At 24.8% G+C, this 21,676-nt stretch overlaps 1 protein-coding gene across 1 annotated transcript in view; it reads right to left on the bottom strand.

The window, feature by feature from the left end:
* Nucleotides 1-12,744: 12,744 nt before the first annotated feature.
* The window catches only part of LOC145829310 (DNA repair protein Ku80-like), a 38,495-nt gene continuing 29,563 nt past the window's right edge, over nucleotides 12,745-21,676 (bottom strand). The window contains exons 14-18 of the mRNA XM_082937074.1: nucleotides 19,143-19,287; nucleotides 17,367-17,536; nucleotides 16,985-17,097; nucleotides 14,695-14,815; nucleotides 12,745-13,226 (exon numbers count right to left, since the gene is read on the bottom strand). Of these exons, the coding sequence (XP_082793200.1) occupies nucleotides 13,084-13,226; nucleotides 14,695-14,815; nucleotides 16,985-17,097; nucleotides 17,367-17,536; nucleotides 19,143-19,287 (692 nt within the window). The 3' untranslated portion in view covers nucleotides 12,745-13,083. The remainder of the gene's footprint in view (nucleotides 13,227-14,694; nucleotides 14,816-16,984; nucleotides 17,098-17,366; nucleotides 17,537-19,142; nucleotides 19,288-21,676) is intronic.

The following is a 21,676-nucleotide window of genomic DNA, read 5'->3' as shown; positions in this document are numbered from 1 at the left end:
TAAAAAACGCTAATTTCAGGATACAATAAGTTAAACAACTTTCTTTTTTTGACTTTTGTTTAATGATCTAGTTTAAAATAAAAGAAATTACATAAAAACATGGTTTACTTATTAACAATGTTTTCCTTTGAACTGATCACAAAGCCATTGAAAGACTTCTTTAAGTTCTTCATGCTTGTAAACACTGCAAAATCTGTAGAGATAAACTTTTTAATTTCAACTGTAGTTTAAAATTTACTAAATAATAATTTGTCTAAAAAATATTAAAATTTCGTCAATAAAACAAAGGAAAAAAAAGTCATAGTTCAATCATGTAATTTAATTTGTATTTTTTAAAATGACTATTAAAATTCATTTTTAGCTATTTTACTATCAAACACAAAAAAGTTAGTTATATATAGGTTTTTTATTATATTTCACATTTTCTACAAACTTGTACAATATACCTGAATTATGTATTAGCTTTTGAATAAAAATAAGTTCACTACTCTTTTAAACTTTGTAATTTAAATTTTTTAATTTATTCTTAAACATTTTAGCAAGAAGTTAATGATATTCATTTAAACAATCGGATAAAATCTTTTTTAAAACTTCGTTTAACAATTAATCAAAAACTTAAAGTTTTCAATGAAAAAGATTTCCTAACAATTCCATTTTTTGTACATTTATTTTAAGATTAATCATTTACGCAATCATTTTAAATATTACATCATTATTGAAACGTAATAACTAGAATAAGCAGAAAATTTCAAATAACTTGTTTTAAATTCATAATATAATACATTCAGTTAGGGTTAGTACGGAAATTTTGGAATATACTTTACGAATCATAAATCATCTTGTCACTTATTTCTAACTATTTAAATTGAAAAATGATTTAAAAAAATAATAAAAAGTAAATTAATTATTCGATTTTTGATGAAACATAATTAGCTTTAATTAAATAGTTAACATTTTATTCTGTTTTTTAACCTCATTAAAACTAAGACCACAAAACCTAAATGCTTATTTAAAAAACACGGTTTGGTAATATTTTAAAAACAAAAACAGATTCTCAAATTTTTTTTAGAAATTTAGAACTTTTTAAAAGGTTTGTCAAGAATGATTTTTTTTTATGTTCCTACACAAAAAATCTTAATTTTATTTTATAAATATTTAAAACATTTGTACCGACAAACAAAATACTTATTTAGTAGAAAAAAGTTTATTCAAAAACAATTTAATAAAAAATATGATTTCTATATTTTTTTTCAATTTAAAAACTTTCAGAATTTGATATGACAAAAACTGACATTATTCGAAATTTTCCAAAAAAAATAAATAAATTAGCTTGGTTGCGTATGAACCCCTATTATAACTTAAAAAAATCAGAATAAAAACATGTAAGTTAATTACAGTTCTGCATTTAATTCATAAATCAATAGCTTTCACAGTAAATAATATTTAACAGAAAAATAATAAAAATTAAGTTTATAATCTGAAGCTTGATTTTTTTTCTTAATTTTTGACTACTAAAGAAATATAGCTTCATATGCATTAGAAGTATATGATTAAAAAATTTTCTAATGTTAAAGGTCTTTAAGTTGTTAATTGCCAACATTTTATTAATGAAATGATTATTATCTACTTCAAATTTGAAAAAAATAAAAACAAAAATTTGAGTTGTCATTCAATGCTAAAACAATTTAAAAAAAAAACTTGAACAAAAGCGGGTGATCTTTTCTTATTTCTTGAAGCTGTAAATACTCTTCATATATTTCTGGATTTGTACTCCTTGCTCTGTCTGACTTATTTGCTATTACTACAAACGGTATCTTTCTATGCAACATACCTATATTTAATTTTATCTAGTCAAATTTGGCTTAAACATAATTATTTTATATCAGGGTGGCCAACAATTTTAAGGAATTTTCTATCGAGATTTATGAGTTCATTCCAGCAATTTTCACTATATTTCAGATTTTTGAAACTTTAATGTCACTTTTTTCAATAAAAAATCATATGTAAAGTCAAATATTAGAGAATTTTCAAAGTAAAAATGTTCAAGATTTCAAGTTTTACCAGAAATATAGTTTCTTAGTTTTTTGAATCTATTTTCAAACTCTTCAGTTTTCCAGAGTTTTGGGACACCCTGTTAAGATATTTAAAACAGTAACCTTCATGGTCTACAATTGAAAACAACATTTCTTTTGCGTACCTCAAATTTGACAGATTACTGCAATCAAATGTGAAAATTACTGCCTGCGTCTCACTATAGAATATTTCCCAAATTCTTATAGCGTTTTTTTTTCCAGACATATCGTAAATTGAAAATACGTGGCTGTAAAAAATATGTTATCAAATTATAAAATTCATTTAAATACTTTAACATTAAAGCATAACAAAAGCTAGTTGTACAAAAAGTAATTAAAACCTATCTCAATATAGCTGCTTTAAAAGTAAGAGACATTGTTTGCATAAGATTTGGACAAAACAAGGGGAAAAAACATTCCTTCTTCCAAATTAAAAACTTCATTACAACCCTTGGACAAACTAACTAAAATAGCTTATAAAGTTACTAAACTATAAATGTTTTAATTTTTGTTAGTCCTGGACAAGACGTTAAAAGGTATCCGTGGTGTGCAACTTGATAACCGAAAGGTTCTTTGTGCACCAGCCACCAGGTCCTAGGACCAAATATTTTGAGCCTCTTTTTTTTTTTCGTCGTTCAATAAACTATAATATTTATAACACTTTAAAAAAAATTAAATTGACAAAATTTATTGATACACGTTTAAACAATATTTTTAAAACTACAAGTTATAAATTTCAGAAAATATTTGGTTCAGCAATTATATCTGAAACCTTAAAATTTAGTAGAAGTACATCTTTTCTTACGGGTTTAATTTCCTGAACAGAAATTTTTAAGATTTTTTTTAAATAATTAAAACTTTAGTATTAAAATTAAATAAAAACTGTGATCAAAATTAAAAACTACTTACCAAATAGCTTACAACCACAAGCTATATCTAATAACAATTTGCACCATTTTAATAAGCAAGCAACTTTTTTTCACTATTTTAAAATACTGGATAGATTAAAGACTATCAATAGCTTAAATAGTGCTAGTTCTAGAACAGAAAAACTAACATGATAGATTAACATAATGATTAGTAAATAAACAAAAATAAATTGCTTACACTAAAATATTGTTATCATGATATATAGAAATCACACAAGTTCATTACACTTTTCTTATTCAAAATATGCTCAAATAACTAAATAGATAAACATACATACTTTTTTGTTTCATGCGTGTGTAGCAACTCTGCTTATAATTTTGAAATTAGAAGTCATTAGATTATGCAGTATAACTAATAACTTATGTTTTTTTGTCATTGTTAAAACCAGAAACTTAACATTACTTGCTAATGATTAAAACAAAAATTTTTGCGATTTACCTTAATATAAGAATTGTATCAACAGTAAAATACAACTCAATTTAAGTTTTAACAATATACAAATGTCACTACTACATGAAAGATATTGCCAACATAAAACTATTATCAAGTATAAATTTTAAACCGTTTTTTATTTCCAGTGTCCAAGATAATGAAAACTTCTTTGTTCAGACAGTAAATAATAATAAATAAGTATAACAAAATTATTGTAAAAAATACAATATTGCTTCTACTGTCTTGAAAATGAACAAATAACACGCTTTCAATTCACTAGTACTTTCGTTTATTAAAACATTATCAAGCGATAAACGGCTGAAATTATAAAAACACAATTAATAGTAACTAATTTATAAAGTACAGTAACCTCTCGCTTATTTACACACATTGTGTCCATAGAAAAAATGCGTAAAGATACGAGAAACCGTAAACATACGAGAGGTACCAAATACACTTACTATAATGGCTTTTTTTGATATTGCATTTAGTTAAAAGCGGACTAGGGACTTTCTCACTTTTAACAATTTGTTTACTTTATTTCTAAATATAAAAACAAAAGATAAAACTATACATATATTAAAAAAAAGGGTTTAAACTTATTTAAAATAAAAATACTTGTAGAAAATTTTTACTAATTTTTATAAAAAGTAGATTTTATCTTTATTTAAATGTGACTTATTTGATACTTAACATTTTTATTCTGTTCTACTTAGCAAATTCAATTTATAATTAAGCACTTGATTACAGTTAAGAAGTGGTTTGGTGTCTGTATTTAAATTTGTGTTGCTTTATTCATACATAGGGCAAGAGTGCTGTATTATTTACTTGTGTTTTAAACTCTCAGTATTTCATTATACTTTCATTATTTAACACAGTCATATTTCTTTCAAAGTTTCAATTTAATCTCTTATTGTTAACATAACTTCTGATATACTGAGGTATAACTAAATGTTTATCAATTATTCAAGGAACATAAGTTTACAAAGTCTTAAGATATAGAGAGGTGAGTTAGTATTTAAAAACATATTTTAAAATAAAAATATACAACAAACGTAATTTGTGCAATATTAAAAAAAAACTAAAATTTTTATTTTTTGATTTTTATAGAATTGTAAAATACGTAACTAAACGAGAGTGCGTAACGTCACGAGTGCGTAAAGATACGAGAGGTTACTGTAAATTAAAAGTTAAAACTTAAACTTTTAGGCTATATAAACTTATAAACATTTCATATTATCAAACAATTAATTATCATACAAAATTTTAAAAACTAAGATTCTACTAACTAACAACTCATAAATGCATACAAGTAAACGAGCCAAATCACAATGTAAAAAATGCTCTTTTCCTAAAAATCCTTTGATAAAGTTCTAAAATATTGAATCTTCATAAATTTTTTTATTTAAGTTAATTTTTGCATTTAAACTCTTTATCCATAAACTTTCTTTGTAGTCTAAATTTTTAATATTCAGGTTGTTCTAAAAACATTATCTTGTAGGCACTGTCCAACCCTATATTTTCAATATCATTATGATGATTCTCAAAGTAGTGTTTAAATAATGTAGATTCGTCTCCTTTACCAACCAAGTTAAAATTTCTTTGGAATTTTTTCCAGTTGTTTCTATGTGCATTCCGCTTGAGTATACCTAACAGCGGTTTCTCGCAACTATTCCTGCCTGGTAATTCCTAGTAAAGATGAAACTGGTCGTAGGTTGTCTTGGATGCTGTTGTTGATGGTCGTGTGGTGAATTCATTATTAATTAAAAGAGCAAAACACAGAGTTCACACAATTATTTCCAGGTTTCCTAAATTTCCTTTAGGTTTTTGAAAGTACATTGTTTTAGACCACTTTTAGTAGTAAGTTAATTTTAAGTTAAAAAAAGTGTTTTTTTTTTGATAAATTTAAACTACTTAAACGATACTGTATTACTATTTTGTCTTTGTTTTGTTCTTTGAACGTGTACTAACATTTGGAATCATTGATTTTTTTTCTCATATTATAGTTTATTTAACTACAAAAAAATAAGCTCAAAATGTTTGGTCCTAGGACCTGATGCACGAAGAGCCTTTCAGTTATCGAGTGCACACCAATTGGATATCTTTTAACGTCTTGTCCATGATTGTTGTAATGATTCTATGATTGTTCCAAAGCCTTAATTATGTCGGTATATAACATAAATGGGTAGGTGCCAAATTTGCACGAGGGGGCTAAATTGCACGAAGATAATTTTGCACGAGCAGACAATTTTGCACCGTGACATTTTTGCACGGGTGGAATTTTTTAATTATTTCTTTATTGAATTAATTTATTTCTTTTTTTTTTATACTATCACTGTTACCCCTAAACCTTACCCTCGGTCAGTATTCGTACCTTTGTGTAAAATACCTACCTTCGTGCAAAAATTTCCCTTCGTGCATATTTAACTTCTACCCTTATATCGACCGTGGTAAAGTGTGCTAAGTTTCCGCTTATTTTGTCTTCTGAGCCAAACCCATTCGCAATTCAAATATACCCGGTCTGTAATAAGATTTATCATTGTGACGCTTAAACTGTTTTACAATTTTAGCCATCATGCTATTTTCCATGACTGTCACATATCTTTTTTAGATTTATTTAAGCACTGACAAGGTCTTTGACTGAAACTTAGTTTGTAAAATAAATTCTTGAAAGAATAAATTCATTATTTCTCCTCCAGTAGTTGAGGTCTCTCTATTTGTCTCTTAAAACCAAAACATATAATATTTTAGCCATCATGTTAAAAAAATACATTACTTTAAGTATTGGTAGCAAAATTAGTCAAAAGCATTTCTTAATTTTTTTTAGGAGAATGCGCAGTACATACATTAATTATTTAGTTATGTGCTTTTTAGGGTATTATTAATTGTGCTAGTCGTTATTATTTTAGGTTTAGTATCACACTGGAGTCGCCATCAAAGCCCGTATAAGTGGTCGGCCCACTATTTTCCAAGCTTGTTTGCTCTACACAAGGTTGTTTATAAGCCACCTAAGTTTTTAATGCCTTCTGATCTTTTAGGTAAACTATTCATATTTTAATTATCAATAAAAAACGTTTAATATAATCTACCTCAACTTTACTAATTGCATTGTGTAAAAACCGTATGAAAACACAGTTTGATACAATTTAAAATAAAAAACACAAGTTTACAATGAAAATACAAATAAGTTTTAAATACACAGTAGTTAGCAAAGTTATTGAGGGTAAACATCAATTTTGAATTTAACTAATTTGAGAAACAAAATAAAAACATATGTTTAAAAATTTTAAACTTGCACAGTTTTAATATTGAAAATATGAGAAAAAAAAAACATCAATTGAAAAACAAAACATAATATGACATTTAACGCAGAATAACTTGAAATTAAAAATAATTGGTAGAATAAGCTTTTGCTAAAAACATTAATAAGCTCCGGCTTATTTAACAGACTTAATAGTAATAATGTTTAAAATATAAAGTTAATATGCATGTGCTTACTGAAAAATAATATGAGTTTTATCTTTTTAAAACTACTAATTTTTTATATATTTATACCTTTAGATTTGACCTCAACAACATAAATCAAGTAAACAAAATAAACATAATTAATTGCTAAAAGGACTTATAACTAATAAATTTATAATTTTTTTTTCATTCCTCAAACTATTAAATATAAATTAAGTAAAAAAGATTATTTATGTTTAAATATTAATTTACTAGTTAAACTTCAATGTATATAATTGATTTCCCGTTTTAATGAAATATATTTATAAATATTTTCTAAAATTACATAAGCGTTGATTATACCAATTCGATCATCAGACCACAAGCCTTCGGTAGACTGAGACCGGTTTCGAATTTTTGAGACAAATCAATATAACTTATACAAAAGTATTAAAATATGTCTTACTAAGATAGAAAATAAAACGTTGCAAGGGGTAACGTTTATCGTTGCAAGGGGTAGAGTTTGAGACTGATGTTTTTTTACCATTAAAAAAAAAATATATATTTATCTAAAAATCGTTTTGTTAAAGCTATCTATTTTCAAGTTAAAAGAAACAATCTAACTCAAAAAGTGTTACGTTCTCAACAACAAATCCTACAGTAGGCTCAACTTTAGGTCTAAACTTCTGTTTAACATCATCTGCTAGAACTAATCTCTTGCAAAGACTGCTTTTACCACTTTGTTCTGTACCTACTAAAAGCACATCTAAATGTCTAGGCTTGCTTATCTTTTTTTTAATTCTTTCTGTTAAGTTAAAAGTATTGAATATATTTAAAATATCTTTCTTATTTTACATTAACTTCTTACCTAAAGTTTTTTTAACTCTAGCTTTGACTCCATTCTGGGGCATAATTAAACTTGAAAACATCTGAATTTATTGTTTCATTATTAAATTAACAAAAATAGTACTCATTGTAGCAAATGTTTATAAAATAATAAAAACATATATGAGCTATAGTTGGTAATATTTTATATAAATATTGTAAAAATTCTATTAAAGTATTATATAAATAAATAAACACAACTTAACTTAGTATGCTAGTATATGTAAAGTAAGACAATTAAAAAATATGCACAACAAAGTTCTAATAAAAAATATCAACAAGTATTTTGCATTTCTATTGAAGTAAAAAAAACTTCGATAGACGCTTTTAAGATACTAATGTGTATAACTAAGCTATAGAATATAATAACAACATTTATGAAAGTTTGACAATCGATACGTCATAATAAGTTTAAATTAAAGTTGTGAAATAAATACTGTCTAGAATCTAGATAAGAAATTGAGAAAATAAGTAAAGAATACCTTTTAATTAGAAACTTAAGATGGTAAAAGGATATTACAATAAAGTATATTATACAAACAATTTTAAAAATTATATGTACGTACATAATATTATAAAAAAGGTTATGAAAACGTTTGAAATAAAGTATAATTATATGTTTATTTTTCGAAAACTTATAAAAAGATCTCAACTTCTAGAGGAGAAATTATATTTCTTAAATTCTTTCAAGATATTTTAAAGCAGACTCAGTTTCGGTCAAAGACCTCTTTAGTGCTTATTTTAAAAAATTATAAAGATATATGATAGACAAGGAAAACAGTGATAAAACAAAAAATGAATAAAAACAAAAATCTTTACTTAAAAACAAATCTTTACTTATAAAACAAAACTAATTAAATTTTATTTTGCGGTTAAATGTATCTAACAGTTTAAATTTTTTGGGGTTAAGTATTAAAATTTAAATGTTAATTAGAAAGTATATAGCACAACAATAGTAAGAACTTATATACATGTTTCTTTCTTTATTTTCCAGGAACTTAGCTTCATTACCTAAATAGGCAAGTGTTAAGTACACAATAGTCCGGAATGCTCCAAACACTATAACATTAACAGATTTACAATTTTAACTAAAGGACGTAACATATATCATTTAAGTGTTTTAGAATCTCTTTAAAAAAACCTATAAGCCAAAGAAAGCTTTTTTAACAAAAATTTGTTTGCATACAAACTTGTATAATTAAAAAGTTTAAACATAACTGACTCATTTTCGAAAGAAGTTTATTGGTTAATTTCGTTTAGCTCTCTTCGGAATAAAGTTGCTAAAAACTATGAATATTATAGAGTAATTTTATTAAAAATATAAAACAGAATGCATTTCATTTTCTTTAAATTTATTTAAGTACTTTCAAGTAGGACTCGTCAGAAATTGTTTCATACTGGATTGGAATGAATACAAATTGAAATAAAATTATACTGCAGTTTAAAGTTTTAAGATATAAAATGACGTAATAATCAAATGTTAAAAATTAAATAAGTGCTAATGCTAAACAAATTTGGTATACTTATAAAACTCGGTAGAATTAATACAATCTAAATAAAGAAGCGATTTAGATTGTTTTAATTCTACCGATGGTTATTATTGCTGTTACTAAAAAATATAAAATGTTAACCTTTATAAAAAATAGGTCTTAAAAAACTGAACTTCAATGAAATAAAGAAAAAAAAAGTTAAAAGGACTATGAGCTCAGGTCTTAGTCCTGTCACCATGACTTGGACCTTAACTTTTTGATACTGACTACATTGTGTATGTTTAGACTATCAAATCATTAATTGTAATCAGTAAATTATGTATATAGAATCTGTATGTAATTTATAGAAGTTTTTATTAACGTAGTTTCTTCTTAAGTCATGCATTACAGATGTTTATAAAATTAAAAAAAAAACAAGCTTAATAAAAAAGATTTATCATTAATTGCTTTTTTATTAAAATTAATTCAATTTTTCAAACAACACTTAACAATGATTAGGAAGAATTTATAACAATAAATTTATAAAATAAAGTTACTCACAAAAGTTTATGCTGATGATAATTTATGTACTTGGTAAAAAAGTGTATATTCTTTAATGATTAATCTTAAAAAAATAAAAAATTTTAATCTTTAATTTTTCAACTAATAAAAAAAAGTTTGGGTCAATCACATTAAATTTATATTTAATTAAAATTCTACCTAAATTCTTATCTAATTAAAACATTTTTTATATAAAAATTCTTGAGTAAACTATTTATGCGTTTGGCTTAGTTTAATCAGAATAGTCCGGTTTAGTGTGAGTTATCTTTTTTTTTTCGGAAAACAATGTTTTTAAGAAATAGCCTTTTAGAAAAGTATTTTAAACAAATAGCGAATGCGTTTAACGACATTTTGACAATTTAAGTTAGAAGAATCAAATTTCATATCTGTGTCCAACACCCTGATTCGTCTTAAAGTACGTTTATTTTTTATTCTAATCTAAAAGTGAGTTAAAGTAATTATAATTAAAAATACTTAAGAAATTTAAACTAGCTAATATTCAAAAATGTTTGTAAAAAAAATACATACTTTTAACGTTTTTTACTAATATTCTAATAAATAATAGTTACAAAACCTACAATGAAAAAAAAAATTAAAGTAATTTTTCTAATTTTTTTTATAAATATTTAGTAAAACCAAAATATCTAACAGCTGAATTATCTTAAAAATTCATTGCAGACACTTCTAAAAAAAACTAAAAAGCATTTAACAGAGATTAGTATAAATATTTGGACTTAATTACGAAAAGGATATGATAGCAAAAATTTGTGAAGTTGTAGATAATTAAAATAGTTTCTTAATCGTGTTAAATATTTTCTTTAAAATAAATTAAATCATTTTTTTAATAAATTAAGTCGATTTAGCTAAAAACTTTCTTTTTTGAGCTTTATTTCGTTTATTTATCCTAAACTTAGTTTAAACTTATCTAATTGGAAATATTTTTCAAACATTCTTTAATGTATGTTCAAATTTTGTTTTAGGTTAACTTTAATTTAGGGTAATGAAACCACAACTCAACCCAATAAAAATTTAACTTTAGTTTAACGAAATTCAAGAGTGCGAAAATTACGACTCGTGCAAAAGTAAATACTTGTGCAAGTATGACAGCTTTGAAAAAGTGACGTTGTGCAGAAGTGACGTCTTATTCAAAATTATAAGGTGCAAAAATTTAATTCTGTATAAAAGTGACTAGTCGAGCAAAAAAAAAAAGAAACACCTATGTATTTTTGACACCTAAAAAAATACATGAAAAACAAAATAATAATGTAAAATGTTTGACCTTATGGCGTAGGGGTCTTAATAACAGCAGACAAAATTCTTTGAGTTGATTGTTGCAAGATTGGACTCCGGTGGTCGACAAAAAATATTTGTCACTGGTAGTGCTACAAGTTCGGTGAACTTTTTCTAACCTCACTAGAATTATTTTTTGTAGAAATTATGGCTTATGTCTACAAAAGATTACTAAAAATGGGTAGCTGTCAAATTTGCAAGAGCGTACAAAATTGCACGAAGATACTTTTGCACGAGGGGATAAAGTTGCACGATTTTGTTTTACTATCACTGTTACCCCTAGCCCTCGGTCGGTAAGTGATTTTTTTCTTTTGACTATCACTGTTACCTTTAACCTTTACCCTCGGTCGGTAGCTTTTTTTTGACCATTATTTTTTTAAATAATAATTTCTATTAATTATTTTTACTATCACTGTTACCCCTAACCCTCGGTCAGTAACTTTTTTTAAATTATTTTTTAATTTTTTTACTCTCGTTCAAATTTGGCTTCGTGCAACTTTGTGCCCTCGCGCAATTTAGACCCGTTCCCACTAAAAATACCTTTGTCATATTAAGCCAGGGGATTTTTTTCAAATGACTTGAAAAAAGCCAAACAAAAGTCAAATTTTAGTATACCACTAGCGTATTAAGTTTATAAGTACTTTGAACAAAACGAACAAAAAAACTGAGATACTCAAAAAAGTTTTGGTCATAAACGCATTTTCCAAACAGTTGTACTTTTAAAATTTATAACAATTTAAAGTTTAGACTATAAGTGAAAAACAAGTTATAAAACAGATCAATTATTTATCTTTTGATGTTCTTCAATGAATAGTTTTAAGTTTTAAAAATGTTAACCTAATCTAAATGTTTAATCTTAGAAAAAATAAATCTATAATAAAATAACTAACTCGTAGTTCATCTCAGTTTTTAAAAAGACTGTAAGCTATCAATTCATAACCATTCAATAACTTTTTTTTTAACCTAATGTGTTTATAATTTATCTAACCCAGGGTTTCCCAAAGTGGGCCAAGTGGCCCCCTAGGGGGCCATGAGCAGCAAAGGGGGAAGAGGGGGGACCATGAGCAGTAAAGGAGCCACAGGGGGGCCATAAGGCCATAACTTTAAACTTACACTAGATGTTCTTGAGTTGCAGATGAAGAGCAAAAAGAAAAAAAAAAGGTCTTATGTGTATAGTTTATGAGTAACCTATATCGTGAAGGGGGCCATTGCTTTTTCAAACTCTTTAAAGGGGGCCATTTGCAAAAAAGTTTGGGAAACCCTGATCTAACCACTACCTGAAGCTTTTAAAACTTAGATTTCATGAAATAAACAGAAAATTTAGTGTATTACGTTTTAGTTTACAATACGTATACCTTTTATCTAGAACTCATTTTTGGATATTTTTAAAGTTTCCATTAAAAACTACGACTAAACCGTAAAGTAGATTTTTAAAAACAAGAATACTGTAATAAGCAAAGATAGTTTTTTTATTTTAAAAGTGTGCACATACTTTAAAAGGTTTAAAGATTAGTAGCTTTTACTCAACTTATTGTAAAATCGTAGAAAAGCTTCTTAGGTCAGCAAATAAAGTTAGTAACTAAAAAGTTTCATTAAATTTAAATATACTTAAAAACAAAGTTTATAAACACTTTTCAGTCTAAATAAAAAAATAAAACAACTCAGTTATAACTATTTTTATTTTACTGCAACAAATAAAACCTTAGTATTAAGAATAATACTATCGAATCATACACTGAAAATTTTACAGACTTTACGACCGATGTACAATATGTATTTAATTATAGTAAGATCAAACAGCTTGTAAAAGTCATTAACTAAATTGGCTATTTCTATTAACTAATAACTAAATTAAGGCATACTAAAATAATAATGAAGCAGGTCTTTTTAAATTTCTAAACCAACTTAATATTTATTGAAATACTTATAAAGTTGATAAAATGAAAACACGAACAAACACGTCTTCATCTACTAGTTAATAATTTATAATATAATAAACTTTAGTCAATCATAGAAAGAAGATCATCAATACAGTCTTCATCATTAAAAAAATCTTCTTCGATATTTTCTTCTTGATCCATTGTTGTACTGATAAACTGCTTGCATTTTGACGCGTCTGCACCATCTGGATGTTTTTCATTACCTATAAGTTTTTTATAACCTACATTAACTTTTTTAAAAATTATTGTGAACTCAGTCAACAACGAAGTTCCAGAAAAAAAAAATTAGGGTGTTTTTCTAAAAAAAAAACAAGTAACACAAAAACAAAACTTTATAAGATGTATACAAAAAACTGTACTGTAGTTTTTAACTATTTCAAAACAAATTTATGTATTTCATATGTATGAAATACAAGTATAATGTTTTATAAGAAGATAATTTCAATAATAATCAATAAAAACTTATACATCCAAAATTTGTTCATTTCAGACTCATAACATATTTTCACATTTTTTTACTACAATATAAACTTAAATTGTACATAATTAAAACGTTTTTTCTTTTTATTTTTTTTCTTTATTAATCATTAAAATAAATAGAGTCACCAAATAATTTATTTAATAAAGAGGATATTGCTTAAAAAACTCTTATAAACGTTATAAAACTATAAAAACGTTTTCCTCTAATTGTGTTTAATAATAGTTGATTTAAATAAAAATAACTACAAACTTTTGCTCGAAATACAATTAAAAAGTTGCACTTAAAATATTATAAAAGCAATATTACTTAAGTTTAAAAGATATACTTAGCAAAAAACCTAACAAATTCACGCAGAAATTTATGTAGTATGTTCATTGCTCATTCTTAAAGGTTAGATTTTAAAATAAATTAAAAACTAACTAAATCTAAATTATATCAAACTAATTATCAATAATCAAATTAATAAATATAAATTATCATTATATTATCAATAAAATATAACTTCACAAAATTAAAAAAAAAAGAACTTTGATTCGATCAAGATTAAAATCTTTGAGTTTAAATGATTGCAAGTTATTAATTATTGGCTCCTCTATTCATATATGGCTAAAGGACTAATTATATTAGTTTAGTTTAAATAAATAATTTAGGAGTAGTAAAGTATATAAAACTACATATATCACAAATGTTTTTGTGTCAAAACTTTATTCCGACTGTTTATTCTAGTTTTGACACAAAAACATTTGAGGTATATATTTCGATAAGCTTAGCTTATCAGGATCTTCAGGATTTAACGCCTTTTAACGTTACATCTTAAAAATACATATATAAAACTCCAGCAATTTTACATGAATTATAACCATTTTTTACATACCCTGTTATTGTACTTATTAATTGTGAAGGTTAATTAACTAACTTCATTTAAAATTTAAAGTATTTTAAACGCAAAGCTAACAAAACACTTTATGAAGAAAAATTATAACGTACCTAAATAGTTTGTACGTAGCTATTTTCATCATTTCTTAAAAATAGTCAAAATATCTGTATTATAAACCGACCAATATTTGGTATTTTTTATTAAGCGTTTCAACAGTCCAAAAATAAAATAAATTTTAACTATCTTAATTTCATACTACATATATTTTTTGTTAAAATTTTTCATTTCTTTCTTTTACTAAAATTGTACTAACTGATTAGACAAATTCCATTTTTCACAAAAATATTTTTCCAGTCTTCATGCTTTTTCTCGTTATCTAGCATTTTTGTTTTAGTTTGTTGAAGAAAGCAGTTGACTTTTTTAACTTGTGAGTGCTGAAATTTAATTTCTTAAATAGGAAAATGTCAGCAAAACATAATATATAAAAGATGTTAAGACTTATATCTGTAAGTAAAAAATATTCTATAGCAGCTACGTAGATTCGTACTATGCTGCGAATTGGCAGCAACGGTTTGGTATTTTTCAAAAAATAAATTGATTTTGTTTCAGTTTTAACTTTCAAATTAAACACAAAGATAAAAATTTGCTTTCACGGCTTAAGTATGCATTTCTACTTAAAGGGTTACCACTCTTTGATTGAAAAAATGTAGAGTGACCTTAAACTATTTAATTCTTTTAAAAAATAATGAAATATATTGGATGAAAAAGTAGAATAAAAAATGAATTTGGTTGTATGCTGTTTAAATTAAACTATGTTTTTATTTGAGTCTCACCATAAAATTAATGGGAACGGGTCAAAATTGCACAAAGACTAAATTGCACGAGAACAAAATTGCACGAAGACAGTTTTACACCAAGTGTCAATTTTACATTAGTTACATTTTTGCATGAGAGTAAAAAATATAAAAAGAAGAAAAAAACATAAAAAATAACTAAAAGCTAAATTATAAAAAAAAAAGAAAATAAAAGTCACTGACCGAGGGTAAGGGTTAGGTGTAACAGTGAAAGTAAAAAAATAAGTGATAAAAATTGTTATTAAAAAAAAAGCTACCGACCGAGGGTAAGAGTTAGGGGACAGTGATAGTAAAAAATAAAAAACATTAAAAAATTATTATTAAAATATATTAATAAAAGAAAAATAAGTTACCGACTGAGGGTAAGGGTTAGGGGTAACAGTGAAAGTAAAAAAACGAAAAAAAAAAAATTCAACCCGTGCAAAATTGTCTGCTCGTTCAAAAGGGTCTTCGTGCAAAAGTATCTTCATGCAAAAATATCTTCGAGCAATTTAGTGCACTCGTAAAATTTTGACAGCTACCCAAAATTATTACGACAGTTTATATATTGTATATACGACAATTTATCATTTAAGTTTTCTTTAAATCATATATACGAAACTACGTACTCATTAAGGAAATAGAGGGTTCTTACTTTATTTATAAGTTGTTCATTTTTACTTTTTAAATTTTTATCCACTTAATTTTTTTTAATTCAAATAATTTAGTGAGATAAATGAAATAAACTTGGTAATTAAAACAAATCCACAATACTTTAATTAGGATACTTTAATACCTATTAATTATTTAAGACAGCTATTATAGACATTTTAAAGTTTTCATTGTTGAATAACTTTAATTAGCTAAGTTGCTACCTAAGCAAGCTCGTAGAAAAAACACTTAGTTTTATATAAAAAAATCATTACTTACATAACAAACATTGACAATATTTTATAATTAAGTTTTGATCAACTCAACAGATAAAAACCAACAAAAAAAACTTTGATAGAAGTAAATTAATTTTACATTTATGTAAAATGTAAATTTTTATTAAAAAATTTTGGTGATCACATCAAATTTTAAATGCTTCATTTGTTATAAAGGGATCGGCATTTAAAACTTTGTTGCAAATAACTTGATATAATCTATTTCTCAAAAGATATTGAAAAAAATTATTGTTTTTTTATAAAGTTAATCTATCGCCTAAAATTTTTACTCTCATAAAATTAAAAATAAATAGGTATTTGCAAGCGTATTAAAATCGTTTCTTTTCGACCCAATGTGTTAGATAAAATTATTATTATGTTTTTAGATACAATTTAACCTAATAATTTTTTCTTTTTCACAATAAAATTATATAAACTGTATTTTTGTGTGTTATAAGTATAAATAAATTATTGCAAAATTTCAAATATAGCTAAATAACAATTTTACATCTACAATTTAAACCTAAAAAGCTACTTTTAGTCACAATGTAATTTTTTTTTTAAATTTTGAGTACAGATTTTGATAGGTAAACATGATTTTTTATAATTTTGTCGGGTTCATAAATTTTTTGAACACGCGACGCCCTTGCTCTATAATATTTCTCATAAACACTTTGATAGCATTTTGTGCGAAGCAGAATTTTAGAATATAAAAACGAAAATTGTAGTTTACTCTTAATGAAGGGAGATATTTTTAAAACTAAAATTAAAATTATTTTGGTTAGCACACAAAAAAAATCTAAACTTAAATAAATCAATGAATATAAAAAAAACTTCAGCTAACCTGACACGCCTTTTCTATAACAATATTGAGTAGTTGTATTATTTTGAAACTAAATTTTAATAATAAATCTTCTTTCAACATTTGATTGATGCAAAAGATCATGTCATCAAATACTGATAAAAACGCATAATAAAATTATGTGATTTTAAATCAACATACATTGGCAATTTCACAATAGATTGAAAATTATTAAAATTAAGTTTTTTAAATATTTTTTTTTTAACTAAGTAAAATATTTTATGTTTTAATACAATGAAAAAGTTTTTTCTACAAGTAAACACGTATTTAAAAGTTTTTTTTTTATAATTTAAAATGCATATAAAAATTTATACCAAAAATTAAAATTAGTCAAAAAAATCAAATATAGAGAACCAGTTAAAACCTTTATCAGTAGAAAGCCTGGTACCATTTGCTTGTTCAAGTAAACATAAAAAGTCTTCTTTTGCAGAGTGACTTCGTATCTTTTCTACCTTAACTGAATCTATACGAACAACTTCACTGGCTTTTTGTAAACTTTTATTTGGTTTTGGTACTGATGAATCTTCTAAAATGCTAAAATTAATTTTAACTATAAAAACCACAAACTTAGATAATTTGTGTTATAGAAGAGTACAAATTATGAAAATCGAAAGTAAATGTGTTACTTTTATTTTCTTAAAGATATATATATATACTGTAAAACCAGCACAGCTTTGGTAAAAAGTTTGAAAAATTTAAATTGTTTATCGTTTTAAAATTATATATCCTTATTTTATAACAAAATTATAGCTTAAACTAATTAATTTAATATAACCATTACTTATTGTTGAGACGATATATGTACTGTACATTGAAATAAAATTAGGGAATTCTAACAAATTTAAATTATGGGCATAGAGGGGTACGACATTTTTATTTTTACAAAAATTAACATTGGTGCTTATACGAAAGCTTAAAGTATAAACTACTAGTCAGTTTTTATAGAATTTAAAAATTTAATAATTTTTTGAGATATAGATGATTTTGTAAAAAGTTTCCAATACAAATATGGACCGCAAACTTTTCAGGGTCAATTTTTTCGAAAGTTTGAAATTTACAAAAATCTATCTCCTTATTTACTTTTTGAGCTAGAGACCTCAAGTTTTCAAGAAACATTCCTTTTATAATTTAAAAGACTTTTAATGTTAGTTTTTTTGTTAAATATTGAAAGATAAAAATTTTAGGCATAAAAATCAAAAAATAAGTAGTTTATTTTTCTAATTAAACAAAAAAATCGCATTAAATCGATTTAAATATTAGTAATAGACTTACTGTGAAAATTTGAAGAAGATTGGCTAAAAAATGAAGGAGGAGATAAATTTTTAGTGAAATAGTCTTTTTATGCGTTTTTAGTTTACGCCTTCCATTAGGAACCTATTGAGGTCACCAAATTTAATCGCTTATACCTTAAAAGTTACTTTGAATTTTTTTAAAGCAGTTGAAAACTTCTGATAGCTTAGATTAAACTCTACAAAATAAGATCAAGTTGTAAAATTTAAGGTGGACTCCTCCCCCTATACCCTTATTTCATTTAGTTTTTCATTGTAAAATGACAAAAAATCTATCGAAGGCGATTTCATTAGTAAAAAAAAACTTAAAGACGTGTATCTAACGCATTCCAGAGCTAAAAAAAAAATTAGTAATTTATACGGTGTTAAAGCTCTTTTTTGACAATTTGTACATTTTGTGCAGAATAATTAGTTTAAATTGTGACAAAAGAGCTTAAAAGCTGTATAAATTAATAAATAAATAATTTGATATTACAAATACTTAACATTCTATATATAAAATCATAAATTAAACTATTTATATAATGTTTAATATAAAACATATTTTGAGTTAAAAAGTTGTTTGAATAAAAATATGCTTTATAAAGATGGCAGTCTTCTAGCTTTACAGTATAGAAGATTATTCTAAGTGAGATGTTATTAATTAATAAAAATAAATGGGATCTTATATTAAAGACTTTTTAAATTTTCAAAAATCACAATTTAAATTTTTAAAAGCTTAAACTAAATACTATTAAAATATGTTTTGTTACAAAAAGTATACAACTATTTATTTTGCAAACTTTTTTTTTTTTCTGTATCTTATGTAAATTCTAAAATACAAACAAATAAACAAATCTCAATAAATTCACTTTTTCCACTGGTCATTACTTCTTGTGTCAACTTTATTTGCTTTTACAACACATTTAGTAGAAAAAAGTTCCTTTAGTTTCTCATTGAGCTCGTCATCAAGTCTTATAGATGGTTGCAATATACTGCGAACTTGCTCGTTGAGATCTTTTCAAAATCATACTTTAGCACCATTAAACTTCTTTAAGTATTTTATAGTTTTAAGTAATATTTATGACAAAAAAGTGGTATGGGATAAAAAATAAAAAGTATTTGATACTTTATTTAATATAACTTTCAGAATGGCCACTGGTTTGTTGGAAACATCTTCCAGCTTTTCTGAATTACTTTCATGATTTCTCATTTTATTCCAGGTTCTTTAAAGTAAAAAGTTTTTCTGTCCTTTTTTAGTAAGAAATTAAACTTATGATATAATATAAAAGGTGTTTTTAATAGTTTAAAATTTTAAAAAGATACTGGTTCAATTATTTTACATGAATTTAATTACGGTGTTACCTACATTAATTATCAAATCAAGTTCTTTATTTTTTCTGTCATAAGGTAGTTTTACAGTAGCGAAACAATAGAATTTAAGTATCCGTATCCAGCCGGATCCTATTTTACCAGATTCTAATGTTATGTATCAGGTAGATGACTGAATTTACTTAATAATTTTAGCTCTGTCTAGTGGTCAACACGGGGTGCTTGAAAAAAAAGGTATTTTACATACTTAAGGGGAGTTTTGAAACTTACACTTTACATACTAGAGTTTCTGATAAAGAGCAAAAAAAGTCTTCAGCGTATTAAAAGCTAGTTTATAAGTTAACACTGGATACTACAAAAAAAATTGAAAGCTTCGTTAGATATTACGAGAAAACTTGAACGTTACACTAGATATTACAAGATAATTTGAAACTTATATTAGATATTCTGGAGTTTATGATGAAGAGCAAAAAAGTCTTAGGCGTGTTTTGGGGTAGTTTTAAAACTTACACTAGATACTATGGGAAAATATTTTAAACTTGAGAATTTCATAGGATTTGGTAGATCACTATTTTAAAGTCATAGCATTGATATTAGGGGTAGGGAGTACAGCACATTTTTTTGGTCATATTGTAATATTCAATCAACTAAATATGATTTGGATTTGTTTTTGCTTCATTAACAAGAATCTAAAAATAATATTATAATTTTGCAAAAACAAAAAGCTGCTACCCAAAAAACTAATTTCAACCCCAAAAATCACATACTTTTCGATTTTTTGACTTAAACAGTAATAAATCACTAATACATGTCCTAGACTTATAATTTATATCCTAAATGAAAGCTTATAATTATACGCATAAATTAAAGACATTTCAACTGCTTTTTTTGTATTATGATGTCATTTTACACTAATTATGCAAATTTTGTCTCTAAAATCGTACTTTTTTTCCAGTATAAAAAGCAAGTTCTTCTGCCGTTTTACTTTACTTTTTTGATTTACAATATAAAATATGTCAAGTCAGCTAGGCAGAAAGATTTTACTGATGCAATGTCATTTCAATTGCATGTTGATATATATATAAAATACATTTAAAATCACTTTCCGTTATTAGAAATTATGATTATTGAGAGCAATATCATATAAGTAAATACAATAACAATTAACTGCTATGAGTTTAAAATCAAAAAAGATTTGATAAAAATCTTTAAAATTAGATAATTAAAACATTTAAACAAACTAACAAATTAATTTTTAATTTATTTAGATGTACAATACTTTATAAACTTTAACTAATAATGATTTGAAAACAATAACATACTTAAAGCTAAAAAAAAGTAATACAGATAAACATTTATTGTTTAATTAAATAAAAATTCTTAAATTTAAAGAATAAAATTACACTAATTCTAATAAATTTACATGCATTTTCTATGATATTTAAGTCTAGATCTGTTACTCTTAGACAGGTGCTCTCAATAATCATAATTTCTAATAACGGAAAGTGATTTTAAATGTATTTTATACATACATCAACATGCAATTGAAATGACATTACATCAGTTATATCTTTCTGCCTAGCTGACTCCACACATTTTATATTCTAAATCAAAAAACTTAAAGTAAAACGGCAGAAGAACTTGCTTTTTATATTTAAAAAAAAGGATTTTAGAGACAAAATTGCATATTTAGTGTAATATTGTCCTCATAATGCAACAAAAGCAGTTGAAATGTCTTAAATTTATGCCTATAACTATAAGCTTTCGTTTAAAATCTAAACTATAAGTCTAGGACATGTATAAGTAATTTTATTAATGTTTAAGTCGAAAAATTGAAAAATATGTGACTTTTGGCGTTGAAATTAGTTTTTTGGGCAGCGACTTTTTTTTTTGCAAAATTCAAACCTTTTTTATTAGATTCTTTTTAACTACTCAAAAACACATCCGAATCATATGTACTTACTTGAACTTTACAATATGACCAAAAAAATGTGCTATACTCCCTATCCCCACATTTTACAGACACATTTTGCACACTTAGGGTGATTATGATGTCATGATACATCAAAAGCAG

This window comes from Thalia democratica, chromosome 2 (assembly GCF_965202585.1).
Source record: "Thalia democratica chromosome 2, ktThaDemo2.hap1.1, whole genome shotgun sequence".
In the NCBI taxonomy this organism is placed as follows: domain Eukaryota; kingdom Metazoa; phylum Chordata; class Thaliacea; order Salpida; family Salpidae; genus Thalia; species Thalia democratica.
Note: the sequence above shows the minus strand (reverse complement) of the source record. Positions and strands in the feature narration are given on the sequence as shown.